At 41.6% G+C, this 17,675-nt stretch overlaps 1 protein-coding gene and 1 long non-coding RNA gene across 2 annotated transcripts in view; one reads left to right on the top strand and one right to left on the bottom strand.

The window, feature by feature from the left end:
- LOC111261013 (uncharacterized) overlaps positions 1-17,675 on the bottom strand; it is a 70,844-nt gene that overhangs the window by 7,497 nt on the left and 45,672 nt on the right. Inside the window, exons 2-5 of the mRNA XM_022834177.2 lie at positions 14,071-14,424; positions 11,670-11,762; positions 2,405-2,462; positions 1,448-1,785 (exon numbers count right to left, since the gene is read on the bottom strand). Coding sequence (XP_022689912.1) covers positions 1,448-1,785; positions 2,405-2,462; positions 11,670-11,762; positions 14,071-14,424 — 843 coding nt within the window. The remainder of the gene's footprint in view (positions 1-1,447; positions 1,786-2,404; positions 2,463-11,669; positions 11,763-14,070; positions 14,425-17,675) is intronic.
- LOC147753417 (uncharacterized) lies at positions 3,362-15,909 on the top strand. The gene is made up of 3 exons (XR_015311321.1): positions 3,362-3,746; positions 14,881-15,058; positions 15,480-15,909. It is a non-coding gene; the product is annotated as an uncharacterized LOC147753417 (long non-coding RNA).

Raw genomic sequence — 17,675 nt, 5'->3', positions numbered from 1 at the left:
GTTTGCAGTAGATACGCTCTAGAATCTTTCCTGTGCTACGGGAATACTAGCGAATAACAATAGTCGATGTTAAAAATGCAACTGACTGGCGTTTAGCCATCTTATCGAAATGGCCGGCAGTTAACTGTTGTGACTTTTAGATATGTCACAGTTATGTAGCTCCGTAGCTGAACAGTTAGTTCCTTCTTTTACAGATTCACTGCTAGGAGATGTGTGTGGTACAATTTCCTGCCCATCGTAGAACTCCGCCTCTTTGTGTACAGCTTGTCGTCGAACCGATTATATATGGTCAAATGTACGATCTGCTATTTAAACCTAGCTCGAAACATGGAGTTGCCAGCTATTTAAGTCGGAAACTTTACTTACATGCTATTGTATCTACGATTTTCACATTCAGAGGCTTTGGCAGCGGCTCATGCGGCACGCGTTACTTACGACGTTATACGGTGTCTTCGCCTATTGCGTCTTCAATGTCTTCTTGAATATAAGGAAAGCGAAACAAGACAGCGGTCCTAAGCAGATGGCATAAACATTGTGGAGGGCACAAACTAGAAATCAATATTGTTCTCGCTCAATTTTAAGATTCTGCATTTGAGACCAACACTTGCCGTTATCTTAGTATTTCGTCTTCGGAACTTACTCGATAAGTCCTCGTGGAAAAATGTAGGGATGATTAGAAATATGTTTTGAGAACGTGATGGACGTTTATTGTTGGCCAGATTTCGTACACCGATTTCAACATGGTTGTAACCACCGTCGAATAAAGCAGATCATGAAACAACGACAAGATACGGAAAATGCTAAACAGGTCCAGCAAGAATGGATTCAAGACTCCGAACCAGTCGCGGCAAATAATCTACGTAATGGCGTTTATAAAGCCGTCAGATCCATCTGCGATGACCCAAGGGATGGCGCGCCGTCAACGGCTGGCCATGAAGAGAACTAAATATCGGTAAGTAGATAACTTAATAAAAAAAAGTTCCCGAAAATTTTTTTCCCGGGCTCTTCTTTAGCTAGACGTTTGCGGCGTACACATAGCAAGTTGCAGGAATATATTAGTAATAAAGGTTATTGTTGCAAATATTAACGATATGAGGCTTATTCTGCGTCACTTCGATACTAGTCAAGGAAAGCGCTAACGTCATAACCGTAGCTTTTTCAGCATACGCTAATGCTATACAATTACGATATAATAGTTTTAATGCACGATCTCATTGTAGTAATAGACGGGTAGTCGAGACTTAACAGGTGGCATTACCGTGTCCCTGTTGTCCGCAGTCAGACCTGCCACACGGCTTAATTCGCACTCCATTGCCATTATTTGCTTACTTCTTGCTACTTTAACAAGTGTAAAGTTAAGGCTCTTTAACTATCAGCAAGCTTTTGCTATAGAGAGAGGGAGAGTGAGAAAAGGAGGTATGCATGTATTTTGTGCCGTGGAACTGACCGGCAAAGCGCCTTGTGCCGCCAGTGCTGCATTGGCCGCGTATGTGGCTAGCAGGGGGTCCTGGTAGATCCCGGCTGTCAGGGCAGCGAGCGGTGACGCGGCGAGTCGGGAGGCAGCAGCCGTCGCTAAGGCCAGGGAGGATGGAGCCCCCTGAACCGTACCCCCAGGGCCGAGGGGACCAACGGGAGACAACCGTCGACCGCCGGCAGTATCGCCACCTGGCGGCGGAGGCGGTGGAAGGCAGCTTCCACTCCCCGGCCCCGACAGCGCACCGCTAGCTAAGCCGTTCTGAGCGCCGTTTTGGGCAGCCGCAGCAGCTGCAGCAACCGCCGCGGCAGCTGAAAATAAATAGAGGAAAAAAAGTCAGAATCATGATGGTAGAGCCGGTACCGTTCAGCAGCGCTAACATAACTATCGAATCTAAATAAATAATTATACACCTATAAGATTATAAAACTGAAAGAGAAACAAATTGTAGATCGGGCCTGATTACACACTTAGCTGTAGGGCTGTAAACCCATAGATCAAATAATATTTTGTACTTGAACACCTGTCGGACAACACACTTACCCTTTCATTTGCAATTAGGCAACGAAATTAAACGCAGGGCATGTCAAAGGAGTTGAAAACTTACCTATAGTTATTTAAATCATTCATACCGTTCACTAAATTTGGTCGTGGCCAGGGTAACAGACCTGTTTAGCATGACGTTTCCCTCCTTAGAGCTCTACGTTAATGAAATAGTATTTGATGTTTAACGTCTAATCACTAAGTCTGGCTCTAAAAAAAGCTCCCTGTGACCCGATACGAGTAAACTGTGCGGGTGCGTGCGTATAAATAGATATACATGTAGGTCTAATTCGGTCCATACAGGTAAATCCTATTTAGTCCACAAGTAGAAAATAAAAATTATCGTAGAGATAGTAAGGTGATTTATGATTTTGTGTGTTCACCTACTTGATGCCGCAAGCGATGCCGCTCGTTTCGTATGCACTCGTGCGGTGGCGTTGTTAACCTATGGACATTTGTTGATAAAGCGTACGGTCAACGGAGAGAAGTCGACAAAACGAACAGAAGAGACGAAAACGGAAGCAACAACGAATGATTCGAGTTACAGATGATGCTCATTTATAGATTTGCACGGTGCATTCACTCACTGATTAACCGTCATAATAACCCGCCTACCGACCAAGCGGATGACACTAAGCAGCTTATACCCGGGCCCAAAAGACCCATTTCCGCAGACTCGTTATTATTATTATCGTCAACCCAACATTACCACTGCCATTATGATTACTCCATCATTCACTGTATCGGGCATTCATTGTAACAATAGCAGCGCAGGTCCGCTCACAAACACAAAAGTTTCAAGTTCAGACGCAGTCAACGACAAGAGAAGCCCTAATCACTACTTCTATTAATTTCGCATCGAGAGCGCTAGAGAAATAAAGAAAACAAACAAGACAATGATTCTAGAAAAACTGTTAAAATCTTATTGATGATTCTTGTCAGTCAAAGAATAATACCTACTTCTAGGCTAACAATATCAGTTAGCGGCGCAACTCCAAAGTTCAAACCTAGGGTTAGATAGGTCTTAAAAACACATTTCATACCATAGTCATCGAAAAACGCCGTGTATGGCATGCTAGCATGGTGAACGTCGGTAAGTCCAATACGCCGTACATAATATAATCAATTGTAGCGGCGTAAACACTTTGGTGCCATGCATATGGCACCAGCAGTTCTCCTCGCCATCACACATCTATAGTATTATGATCACTCAGTACTTCGTACGATACATCGTGAGCTGAACGCACTGTTTTTTGCTACCGGGCACATGTCACTACGTGCGCGCTATAGAAGGGGCTGCGAGATACTTGAAGTCCTCGACCTACGCGGTGGAGAACAGTAATGAGAGAGAACTCACACTGGTTTGCTACTGAGTGAGCGGATAGATGTATCTGGACCGAATGTACCTGACAGGACGGAAGGCTATGGCCGGTGCGATAAGCTTAGCAAGCGCAAAGTACCTGGCTCGACGTGAAGTCCCGAACAGCTGTTTGTTCGGCAGTAGAAACAAATTCGGAACCGTTGGGCATATTTCGTAAGGAAACGTAGGTTAAAGACAACGTTTCTATCCCTTGCGAACCGTTCAGATTACGCCAACGCGGCTAACTAGGCTGACAGAACAAACGTAAGAAGTCTGAATCAAAAATCGGAACTTGTTCGCACCAATTTTTCGTGTACTTCACCCGGTAATTTCAGTTCTTGATCCGGCAAAACAGACTCAGTGTATACGGTAAGATTGAACATCGTTACGCTTTCATAGTGATATGTGTGGCAGTACGATTATCCATTAAAACGTAGCTTGAGAAGTAAAGTAGAAGACAGCAGTATGAATGACTGATATTTTGAAGCTACGAAACGACGAAAATAATGATTTAGGCATGAACGTACGTAGCTTCTCGTTTTCCAGAACTTCGACTCATCGATTCATAGAAATAATTAAGGCAGGCATCGAGGTTACTGAATTCGATTGATAACAAGCGGCCTGGAACGGACGAAATCTATGGGGAACGCAAATGTAATAGTTAAATTCCGGATCGAGCTATGTATGGAGGCATTTCCTGAACTCTATGTGAACCAGAGCATGATGGCTTAAGGAACAGATCTTACCGTTGTTAATTATAAAAGGAAATGACCAAGAGTGCTATCTCTACTAATGTACTTTGCTGACTAGAGCAACGAGTTATTGTTCTGCTTTAGCTTCGTATACTACATACAACTATAGCAGGCTAGAAGCACATCTGTCTTATAGGCGTGCGCTTAGAACGTGGCATCTATGAACTGGCGCTCTTTAATCTTCTAACTTAAACTGCAGTATCATTTAGTCCAACATCGATTGGTGGTGCTACATGCTAAGTAACGCGTTTCTGTAAAAATAGCCATGTATCTAAAAACTATACTGATTACTTGGCCCCTGCCAGATTAACTACAGCTCATTAGACATACAATGTTGAGCTAGACGCCACCAGTTGAAAAGAAAGGAATACGAAGATGGAAATCTTATAAGCCTGTCACATCCAATATAAGGAATCCGCATTTTCTGACCGCTTTAGGCCAAACCCAAGCATATGGGTTGTAAGCAGCCGCAGAGTTTTAACGAAACACGACATGACGGCAAACGTAAAAATCGCTCGCTTCATTTTCCAGTTTTAAACAGAATGCAGTTATAATTTTTTATAAAACAGCTATCTTGTTCAAGCAGTTCATCCTAGCAATGGCAACGATGGTGAGATGAAGGACACTTTTGCCATATGGGTTAGGTGACAATGCAATAAATACTTATTGTCCTGAAAAAATTTAAGCGTCAAAGGGAATGTAATTTATGCTAGGATTATCATATAACTACCGTTTGTTTTTATAAACACTCTCTCTCACATGAAATGTCTCACATGAAATGTTTGTTCATTTGGTAGATTATCTTTATCGCCCGGATTAATCACAAAAATAACTCGAATTGATCCTGTTTAGCTATTTACGTCGCGATGATATCAATATTCTGCGACAGTTACCACTACTACGTATTAAATTCGATCATGTTATGGACATATGAATCGTACCATTTCCATGCTACCCCTGAAAAAGAGCAGCTTATAACAAACTAGCAAGCCCTGCTACTGCTGAAGTAATCACTAATTCTAGTTGAGCCTTCATCTTCAAAGTTCGCTGCAGCGCTCAGTTTTGAAGCTTTTACGGCGTTGGATAAACGCATTATGGAAGAAAAAGCTGCAAACGTCTCATATATATATATATATATAGACGTGTATTGTTGAAAAACTTCATATCTCAGGTAATATGAATTATGTCCAGAATATGTGAGGTTTCTGTAGAAATCTCGTTACAATATGACATATGTAACGAAAAAAATTTCGTTACGGTAAAGGCAAAAAATTGTGCTATCTCTGGCTTCACCGGCACGAACGGATGCTTCCGTTTTAAACATTTTGATGTGAGGCATCCTCCTCGTAGTAGTTTCGCAGTATTTCGAAAGAAGCTGATGAAACTTCGGGTAAATAAGTTATGCCGGAAGCAAAAATCAGAGAATTGTTTTGTCCAAACAGTTTTAAAACCGGCTGCAAAAAATCCAGTGTTTGGGTGCAATATAAATTGACGCTAATGAATTTACTAGACCGTAGCCTACAGGAACCCAACGAAACTGGGCAATTGGTCTAAAGCAGTTGGTCACGAATCGTGATAACATAGAAGAGTAATGTGTGGTAGAGATGTTTCACTATCTGCCCCAAAGCCCAGAATGATACCGAACACTGTGATTGATTCTATCTGTTTGGTATGATTCGAAAACAATTGTACATCATTAACTGTGAAATCGATTGATTCAAGCCTCTACTGCCAACAACTAAGAAAACTATAGTTAGCCATCGGAAAAAAAAGGTCCGTTGGGAATGCACGTCATCAGACCACATAGAGAACTAGTTACCCGGAAAAAAATTAAAAGAACTTAAATCGGAAACTTTAATTCATCATAGCCCGTATCTCGCACTATAGGACCATTATCTGTTTCGGCCATTACAACTCTCTGTGAATTGTGTTTATTTTTTTAATTTTGGCTTAAAGGGTCAATACTTTTTTTAACACCACTATATATATATATATATATATATATATATATATATACGCCTAATTTTTTTCCGTGCCACATATATATTGGTCTGTTACAAACGAATCGGGCAGATTTCATAATTTATTAGCTTTTGAACTACGTGCTGCTGCTGCTGCTGCTGCTGCCAGATAAAATTAAATTTATTTTAGAAGAAATGAGCGGGAGGACAAATATTTTATAGTCTTGGAAGTCAATGCTCACTACTCGAGTTTTGATTCTTGGAAGGAATAGAAATTTTCACAGAGCTACAAAAATTAATCGAAGCTTAATGAAAACATTAGTCAAGGAGGCCTTAAACGAAAGAACAACGTAGGTGGTGCGGATGTCTTAAGAACGGAAACTGGAGTGTTGAGGAGCCTAGTAGAGTGCTAAAATGACCAGATGTCAGGACCGGAAGGACAAGTATACACTGCCATGATTGAGAACGCTTTGCACGAAAGCAGAGCTGGAGATCTAAGGGCTCTGAGCAAAACTACCATTCCACATATAACCTGTAACAGAACTATAACACAAGTACTGAAAACAGGCCATGTGAGTAAAGAAAATCCCGTAGATTGATTCCACACTACTTGGAAATGTGTAGAACGTATTTCAGGTGCATTTTGCATAAAACGCGCTTCAAGCATACGATCGCTATAGACAATGCATAATTCCGTATCTACACCTAGTCGGAGAAGGGCCAAATGAGCAAATGGTGTAGCCCTAAAGGGAAATCCAGTTCGGAGGCAGTGTCGGGACGTATGGTAACGGTAGCACTTGCAACTGACATTAGGATCATCTGCTACTATGAGATATTCATCTAAAATGAAATAATGAATGTAGCCCGCTATATCGAATTTTTTCAGAGGCTCATCGACTGTTGGCATGGCAATCAGAAGGACGTTGGCTACGCTAACTCAATTACTCTCTGCATTGGACAAAGGAGTACTTAACGTTGGCTTAGACCCGCCTATTCTCTCGATCTAAGTCTCTGTGATTACGGGGCTTCCCATGACCTAAAAAGATGACTTGTGGGCAAACTTATCCTCGAGATTTATCTCGAGAAGCCATACATCTGTAGAAAAGTAGTGGGCTAGGACAAATGCGTGGAAAATAAAGGAGAGTAACTTTAACACGTATTAAAAAAATCATCGTTCTAACTCAGCGGGCTCAAAAGTTCTTCAGTTTCAAACTCATTGGATTCGCTTATAGCAGCCTAAAATATATATATATACTCGCATGCATAGCGATACTAATACGCTGGGACTACAACTCGTAGTAGCAAAAAAACAATGAAGTCACGTTACCACGATATTAGTTGGTTTGTTGGACGAAGTGGTCGGCCGAGGTCTTAGATTAAGGCTTATGGTCGGACGTTTGACAGAATGTAGGGGATGTCGCGTCGTTGACTCTACCATTTTCTAACTATCGACGCCCGCGCAGTGGATTAAAATGGTGGAAAGAGCGACAGGTGTTTACGGCAGCTCACACAAGCGCCTGCTTAATTTATGTTATGAACTTCTGTTAGGCCCAGCCCAATGTTGGTTCGAACCCGCTGTGCACAATGTGAAAACGTACGAGAAGCTCAAAGCTTGTCTATTCGAGCAATTTCCACCTTATGCGTCAGGGTAGTGTGCGTGGGGCTGGGGAGGTTTTGAGGACCCGTACGCGTTCGCCCAGGCGAAACATCTTGTCTTGGAACGTGTCAGGTTTTCGTTCAAATTCCGGGCGTTTCTAGACGGCATTAAGCAATCCTGCCTGATATAGCTTTATCAATTAGCTTCATTGCCCTTGCGAGGTTTGCACGGGGCGATCAAATGTACCGAAATATAGTTCAAGTTGACATGTTGGCAAAGTTGGTCAGCGTGTTTCTGTGAGCAGCAAGGTTCTGTGCCTGCTATAGTCTGCAAAGTCGCTTTCAACCTAAAGATCCCGGTGCGAACAGCAGCTAGATCCAGTGCATACGTAACAAAGAACTAGCGGTGGGTGTAACGCCGCTATGGAGTTCTTGAAGCACTAGATGCACAGCCAAATATTCCTTGGTACGTAGTTGTGAGTGGGTTTTTGTATCGAATCAAAGGGAACACCGCGCTAATGGAGATCACGCGAGCCCAGACTGACGCCGTTATCCTGTTTTGTCTCTCGAGGAAGACTGGTGCACATGCAACCGTTCTGTAAAGTCAGTGCCTAAGTGTTTCCACTTCGGCCGTGATGTTAATCTTCAAATCAAAAGGTGATGACTGTCTGTAAAGGTTGCCGAAACCTAGGTATCAAACGCATGTATTCCTACGTCCGCTTTCATTCAAGGTTGCAAAGAATGCCGAAGTGCGTACGTGCAAGGTTTAATGGGGATCATTTCAGCAGAGGAAAAATTTAGTCTAAGCAAATAGAACAGGCGGTAGAAAAATGCTGTGGGTAATTGAACAGCTTTGCTAGAAGAGACATTGGCCGGCTCACATACGGGTGCCGTCGTATTCGTAAACGTTTAGCATTTAAAACAACAAACTAGCCGAGAGCGCGGGCTGTCCTACATATCCGCATATTGCAACACTGACACGAAGAGTGCAGTTAGGTCTTATAGCGTGGACGAATAATGTATTTCACGTTGCTTTTTTTACTTACACAAGTGGTAAAAAAAAAAAAATATATATATGTATATATATATTAACGATGTGCATTTATATATGCGTATTTTTCTCGGCTATCCAGCGTTCTGGCACAGCTACATAACCTACTACATCTAATTTCTCGGTATACAGTTTCCCGAAGTAAATTAATGGTGGGATACACTTGCGCCACCAGTTAACCTTTTTGGGGCATGGAAAGCTTGAAAAGCCCCGTAATCACACGAACTGGGGAGTGGGAAAACAGACGGGCGGAAGCCAACGTTGGATACCCCATTGTTCAATTCAGGAAGTAATTGTGGCATGGCGATGAGGTCTGGCGTTGTATCAAGAAACTGGGCTGGATTGCCGTACTAACGGCCCATGAATGTCTTGAGGGACCCGAGATAGTATATTGTGTCTCAATTTTCGATGAATTTTCGCAGTACTGCCGACGGAACAAAAGATTGATCACTAAGCATAAATTTTCGAAACTGAACAATCTTTTTCATTCCTAGAGCAAATTCAAGTGGATTTTACTTAGTTTTTTAAAAGCTTGAACATTTACCAGCCTTACTTCGCTTGCTAGCGACGCCTTGGTTTAAAGTCATAAAGTTTTTTTTAAGACTTGTAGCAGCTTATGTATATGGCACACCATTAAATAGCGTGTTGTGTGACATCACTCCTCTATTTAATTCATAATACCAAAAAGCACTCTTTTGATGGAGCGACTTTGGAACAATCCCAAATGGACTCCGATGCACTGTTTGCATAGTTACTCGCGTACCAGCTTTTGATGCTAAGAGTTATTGGTAACTATTGCAATAAAGTAACAATGTCTAACCGACATAAAGCTTTTTTTGTCTCCACTCAAGAAATCAAAAAAAGTAATTTGTACGAGAGAAACGCTTATCCTTATTCGCCAGGTTGGACATGATTGAACCGACCTGTACCTTAGGCTACACTTTTTCAGTAAGAGGTCGTCAATAATAACGGCTGAGAATAGTAGCAGAATGCTAATGTTTCTAAGAAACGTTTAATATTGACTTCAGCGGGTAACGACCATATACATTGCTATAGCTCGCGTCTACTTCTGATTACTGGGAAGATACAGTCCGCGAAAAAAAAAAAAACGCGAATGATACGTAATTATCACAGATAAATGCAAGCTACCCATGTTTCCTAGATGAATACTTGGCGGAATCAGCCCATCGAATGCAACTTAGTGGCTAATCGTTGTGGGTCGCTGAATTTTAATTAACCTGTTCTAGGCAGATAAAAGTTTGCTCCTTTGTCGACCGCGTGCAGAAAACATGCCACACTTAAACTCTATATATTGATAGAAGCCTGCTGTGTAATACCTCTTTGTTTGATATATGGAGATAAACAGCTTGCGGGAAAATTCCCAAAGGGGACTGTCAACTTGGTTTACGGTAACTTGTATATATGCTTCCTGGCAGCCCAATCTAAATCAGTCCCAATGGCCGCAATAGACTGTGCTGGCGTCAAAACAACACGGTTGAGCGTCATCGATTAGAACGAATATAAAGATCTAAAGGAGACTGACATTTGAGGCCCGCCTTTTAGCTGGCTTTAAAACATAAACCAATTTCGCTTTTTATATGAATTCTGTAAAAGAGGCGGTTCCGACTTGCAGTCTTCTGATGCGAGTTTTGTGCCTGCGCAGTACTGAGTCATGTGTAGCTTTTGACGAAGACCTCTACAGATACATCCCTATCATACAAAACACTTGAGCACCTTCAGGAAACTAGCAAAAGCCCAACAAGTCAATGATTTTAGATCTCACGAAACCTACCAAATACGTGCGATCTTTCTTCAATGCCACATTAAATAATGAGCAGGTTTGAAGAATATCTCTGCAACAACCTCTAGTATTACGCAATACAGTAACATATTAACGAATGCAGCGTGAAGCCGGCTAGAAATGCCATTTAGAAAGATACCTAGCACGAGTCACAGTGGAAGGGATACACGAGCATTAAGGCAAGCTGTAATGTTCTGTTGTCGGAATAAAGATACAAATAGCCTTAGAACCATCATTTTTGTAATTGTTGCCGTAATAATAGTGGTAATGGCAGTGAGTGTGCAGAATATCAGGCGGCAGAATGATCATCGTCTTCGTGATCAGATGGGAAAACTTACTCCATTTGGAGTCGACTAACAACTTTTGTCATTAACGGACCATGACATTAGAAATGGGGCATGGGGCATGGTGCCCGGCACCAACTTTGAATCATCCGCTGCTTCGTTTGCCGCTCATTAAGCTTATCTTGCTGAATCATGAGGCCACACGTGAACGTTTTCCTGGAAACGACTGATTTATGTTTACGGTAATAGAAATAAAACTGCTTAAGACTTTTACAAACGGTGATTTACGCATAAAGAGAATATCTTCAGGGAGATATGACAGAAAAATAAGGATCATTAGTTGTCCTTTGTCGAGGTGCTTCATGGATGAATGAATCTCTTCTGTCACGCAGGAGCGAAAAAAAAAAAAAAAAAATGGTGAACTAGAAAGTAGATTAATAATAATAATAACTATAATAATAATAATTATCATAAAAACACGTTACAAGCAAATTAAGGAATGAGGGCACGTTGTCGTCCTTCTTGTTTTGGAGTGGCTGGCACAACTAAGGTGTCAGGTAGGAACAACAGGGAGGACAAGGACTCATAACACTACAAATCTTAAAATTCATTTTCATTTTCATTATTTTCAATAATTCATAGAAGGAAACACTATTTGCTATGTTCTGTTAATTTAATAAATTTCTCCTTTATCACAGTTAATTACAATACATAAAATTAATTCCACTTTTTTATTATCACATTTACTTGGAGTTAACCTTCGCATGACATTCGCGGTGCAAAAATTCGTAGCGATCACGCTTATGTAATCAATATCCTTCCTTTCATATTTCGATATCCGTCTTACCTCGATAGTTCGTCCCTCAACAACGGCACCATTCAGTGCGTTCCGAGCACGGTCTGCATCAGACCCCAGAGCAAACGTTACAAAGCCGAAACCCTGAAACACGCAGTGCGACACAACTTTTGTGACCTTTTCTGCTATAAGAATCTAAGTTACTGCTTAATTTAATGTGCCATGCAACGCCATAGAAACCAGTAGAAAAAGCTAAGGACACCTAAGGAAAACGAAAGGCGAGAATAGGGTGTGTACTAGGTATAAATCACTGTAGGATGGCAACGAGGCACCAAAGGATTCTTAGTAGAATAGCTGCACCAAATCTAGCTTAATGCATACATAGAGACAGTATCTATCTAAATTAATACGGTGCTTTAGCGTATTCTCATACGTATATCCCCAAGTGTTTCATACGGCAACAAATTTTCATAAATAGACCCGCATGTAAGTTCATTGTTCAAGACCTTCATCTTAGTTATGGTTACATGCAAAAATCGCTCATGGTCGTATCTTCCATCGAACAGTTTTGTTTCAGTAACACCGTTGCTGTTTACCCTTTTAATGCACATACATTTGAATTTCAAACGAACAAATACATTTTACGATTGGGAAGTTGTTTTAGTACGGCCTTCAAGTGAAATATATATATAGGCACCTTCAGGAGAAGGGGAAACATCGGCGGGAAATGGAAATGCCACCAGGGTTTCTGCGGCCCCCTTCGGCAACCCGTATGCCTAGACATACAGCATTAAGGATAATGCGCAAAGCACTGCACCATACATTATACGGAGTATGCGCATACTTAGCCGTTACAGCCGTTCCCGTTGCCAAAAGCACAAAAGCAAAAGCTGGTCAGTGGAGTATTACGACCACCAAACAGGAAACAGCACAGCGAAGTAAAAGCATCTGGCGGATCCTCTTTTTCTCCCTCATAAGGAGATCACTTCACACAGCAGACACTTGAGCTATTACATTTAGCCTTGACCCATCCGCAGGCCCAAAACGAGGTGTCGAACTGACGCCCGGTGAACTGGAGCAGTTCGTTGCCACTAGAGAAGCTTAAGCTGCCGTATTCTCTATAGTCAATAGCTGGAAAACAATGGACGCGAAAGATCCATTACGAGCAGATATAAACATCTATCTGCAATAAAAGAAGCATGCGGGCAAGGTGAAAGCAGCCATTGACAATGCAAAGCGTTTCATATAGCGTTACCTATCTAACTCAGCATCCGTATAGGTATTACCAAGGAAAGGAATCCATAAGATAGTCCGCTGCGAACGATAGACTCAAAGTAAACCTGCCATTCGTACGCCAGCTTATGGTAGAGAGCACTGCTTAGCAGTATCTCAATGCTGGTGCTTTTTAGGAAAAAAGCTAACAACGGCGCAGCAATTAAAACTAGGCTAAGTTGTGTCTGCGAACTGATTATTTAGTTCTTTTTCAATATAGTTTAGTTATAGCGTTATGAATAACGAACGCCAATGAACAATACGGAAAAATAAAGATCAAGAACGGTAAGGGACTCAAAGTAAGTTTACAGTTCTCCGTACGTGTCGACCTACAGCGTGTGTAGCTACACCGGGAATATATTTTTTTTTAAATTGCCTCAGATCTAATTAGTAGCTCTTATGTGCATATTTTGCTCTTGATTTTATTACACTGTTAGCTTCTCACCAACTCTCGAGCATTTCAATATCGTGTCGAAATGAGCGAAAGCCCTTATTTACAGGTAAGCGTTTCGCATTACCTAAGAAAGTAACAAAGAAAACAAAGAAGCTTTTTTGAAAAAGCGCGCCGCCTGATATTAGACTGAACAATTTTCATTGATGAGATAGTTCGAAACTAAATGACCACACAAGTTACGACACAAAAAATAGCAGCTTCCAACTTCCTATACGACCACAAAACTTTTCCTGAAATCTACCAAACCAGGCAGCCCATGACGAACATGCATTACGTTCGACGACTACAGCATAGGGCTTCTCGAGGGCCTCGAGGGCAAATTTAGCCGAAGTCTTTTCACTACTCTGGCGCTATTGATTAGAGTGTGCGCGAGCTTGGCTCTATAACCGTACAATACTCAACAGACCTTTTTCATTTCAATAAAATGGTTCTCAAAGGGTTCTAATATCGGCTGTTTGGTGGTTGGGCGGAGTCAGCTCCATGTATAATAGATGGAGATTGGACTCTTTTTTGCAGAAAAACAATGTTAAGAGTTAAATTATATTTTTTGCTGTCTTGCTATTGCTGTTTGATTTTACAAAGACAACTGTTGTCATCACACGTTACTCATATATCGCGTGCTTGATAATATAAAACTGATCGGAGCAGCAACACTGGGCCATCTGCATTGAAGGTGTCCTAATTGCCTTACATAAACGCTTGATTGAATTGCCTTTTAAGACCTACCTTGGATCCCCTTTCATTAAAGATGATTTCCACGTCAAGAATAACGCCGAACTCGCCAAAGAGTTGCCTTAAATCTGGTTCACGAAAACGGAATGGGATATTGGACACGTGTAAACGTTTAGGTCCATTCAAAGCCTCGAGTGTGGCCGCTGCCTCGGACAGTTGTTGACTAGCGGCCAGCTCTTCGTCGCTGGGAATCATTGGCGGGCCTACATCGGGCTGTTGGGGCTGCTGATGGTGCTCGGTAGGTGGGGGTGCCCCGATCGGGCCGCCGGCGGCGGCTGTCTTGTGCCCAGCACCGGCCGCACATGATATTGCGAGTGGAGGCGAACGCTCATCTCCAGAGACTGACCCCTGAAATCAACGACAATAAGTAAAAAATACAAGCAGCTAAAATAAATCCGGATATTTTTGACGTACTCTATTTAATCTAGATTACGCGTAGATAATCTTCGATTTTTTTCGGGCGAAACACTTAAGTTACTTTGTGTACGTGGTGAGCTGATCCTGCTGTTTTGAGCGTTCAGTTTCAAAGCTTCTCTCGTCCATGAATTACCACTTTTTTCATTTGCACCAAAATGGTTACATTTTTTTGTAGATATAATAATAGCTGACCAATTTCCATTCGCACGCCAATAGACAAATGCTGTCAGCGTTACCATACAGAGATGAGTAAATAGAGTAGATTCACCGTTCGGAACTCAATAATGTAGTTCAGGCACAGACATCATATGGATAGAATAATGGTGGTCAGTTTTTTTTCTCAATTTAAGAAACAAACATAAAAATTATCGAAAATGTTAATTTCAGGGCTTTAAGCACAATGAAGCCATTGACAAGGAAGGGTATAATAATGCACCGTTTTTTTGGCCAAACGTTCAAGCAGACGCCCAGGTCTGTCGTAGGTGAGTGAAAGGCGGGCTCTAAAACGATACTGAAGGATCCACCGCGCCAAGATTTTCTTTCGCATCATATATTATCATCGAAGGTGAGACAAGCTATTCCATGTCCGTATCAGTGACAAACACATTTGACTTTTCAAGTGAATTTTGCCTCATTTCTTATCTCCAATAACGAGTTGATTTAAAAAATTCGAGATGCCGACCTTTTCGAAATCAGATTCAGCTAACCTCAGTTTTGGTTGGTCTTGATAAATTCGGATATATTTTTCTTCAGCAAAGAGACTCCGTTCGTTAATCGAAATCGAGCTACGGGAACACAAATTTATAGGAAGTATAATTTGCTCGGACATAAAACTTTTAGAAGTTAAACGGGAACAACACAAACAAAACAAACAGCGTTCGCACACCGAAGAAGCGCAAAATAATTACTTTTCTAACAATATGAAATATACGCTAAAATGCGACAAAAACACAAAGAACAATCTAACAATTGCAACTAAAAATTAGGCTCTGTTGTTGTCCTGGCGGTGGGCTGTCCTGTCAGAGCAGTGGGCTATCACGCACGGAATATTACGTTACTCCGTTGGGAAAATGCCAATATGAAAGAATTCAGATAGGATGGCTGGAAAAGAAAAAAGAAACGAATAAATTAAGTGATATTCCCGTGGTTTCAAAGCTCTATACGTTTGACCTCAGTGTATTTATTATGTGGTGCACTATGGTTTAACGCTGTCATGACAGTATACAAGAAACCATTTCTATACCACGCTAATAAAGTTCTACAGCTTGAGAAGAGGCGGTGCTATCTATCACAGGGCTTTCGTGGAAGGTTGCATGGTTCTGCAGGTTTAAGTGAAAAATTTTTGGCCTGTGTACTTCTGCTATACTGCAAACATTGTTTCATGGTTACGTGTGTGTACAATAGGATCGTACAGTGGGGGAAACAATAACCAGCCCCCTTTCTAACAAGCAAAACGCGTCAGCAGATTAGACTTCGTTAAAAGCAATTATGTCACTTACTTACCATTCATTCGTAATCTGAATAAATTTGTAAACACAATCGTAGTGGTCTTTCGTAATGATTGTTTGAGTAAGAGTATCATACTATTATTACCGTTATTGTTAACTGATAATAATTATAACAGTATATGCGTTAGCAACCTTTTCCTTTTGCCGACCTGACTATTTCAAGCGCGTTTGGTTTTTATTTTTGTACTGAAGGACAGAACCGCAAGCGGGACAAGAGCGCGAAGAAGGACACGATGCGCGGGGCTAGCGAAATTGATCTTGCTTGACATAGAGCATTGCTTGTCCTTCTGGTCTTAACCCGCAAAGCTACGAGAGCCAATATCTAGCACCAGGCCTTAAAGAACAAACATATCAGGGTACAAAACAACGTTTATCCATGAATATATCGTTGTTGAGTGTTTGTATCGTATTCATATTGCTTGATGACGAATAGATATCACTAATCATAATATATCTCGGCTGTAGCGTGGCGCAGATCATGACTGCAGACTTGAAGAGCTGAAGGGCTTCATAACTAAGCAATACGACTGTTTTCATTCATGACTAATCTACCGTAACACTGAGAAAGCTAGACAAACGCTTCGTGGACTGTTTGACTCTCGCCCTAGATGACAAGCAGACGAATATGTCACTCTATGTTCAGCTTAGCATATAATATTATGACCTGTGAACCGCTTTGTGGCATTATTATGGCGAAACAAAACCTCGTTTGATATATTTTGAAATAATTTTTCTCATCATCCGAAATAAAGTACTCGAAATTACCTATCTTATTGAACACAGGTACGGTGGCATTCATTCGAGATACGGCGCACGCGAATGATAAAGCAATTTAGGTTGATCCTTGCCTTGCGAGATGTTTTGCTTGATGTACAAGCAAAACCTCATGCACTTCCTTGTCTGCCTTCAAACCAGTACCAAGGTGCCCTTTCTTCGTCTACGAGCAAGAATAATCTCTTAGCTCTGAAAGAAGCCACCTCTGAGATTTCGAACGAATCCAGACGTAGTCGTACTTGCGCAGGTTTCAAGCGAACTTCAATTCTTACATATACGACGATTATTCTTAGCTGTTCATCCATAAATACCGTTTTGTTCATTTTGAAGCGCCGTCGTCACATACACAGACCTCGTCATACTCAAATTCAGTGTTGTATTTTATTATTTTTGTTGTCAACAACAAAAATAAAGCTTGTCAGTCGCACATATTTGTGTGTGTCCATGCTTCGGGTTTCCCACCTTTTCTACCACGGACCTTGCGTTAATCAGCCGTAATTGTCATTAGAGAGTCTATACATATTAACGGTGATTCCCCGTCGCTACACTAGATGGACTGTAGACAAACGAACCGTGTCACGGATATGACAATGCTGTTGAATCAGGTATTGGTCAGCGGTACCCTACCGTCCAACAAAGTGGCTTGAGCTACGGGCTATGGCTGGCGGCATCAGAAATGGTGACCGGTAGCGACAGAGGCGACGGTTACATTGGTCGATTGTCGCGCCGAGAGTAATCTTGCTTGGCTTCTGCTTTGACGCTAATTAACGAACAACAATCGACTGTGTTGGCGTCAGTCTCGTATGGTACATTTGTCCCAGTCATTGATATAAGCCGTGAGCAGCGACAAGGGCGCCAGCCTGAGAGGCACGCGTTTACGAAACCAAAATTGCTCAATGT

Source organism: Varroa jacobsoni, unplaced genomic scaffold (assembly GCF_002532875.2).
Source record: "Varroa jacobsoni isolate VJ856 unplaced genomic scaffold, vjacob_1.0 scaffold_509, whole genome shotgun sequence".
Classification (NCBI taxonomy): Eukaryota; Metazoa; Arthropoda; class Arachnida; order Mesostigmata; family Varroidae; genus Varroa; species Varroa jacobsoni.
Note: the sequence above shows the minus strand (reverse complement) of the source record. Positions and strands in the feature narration are given on the sequence as shown.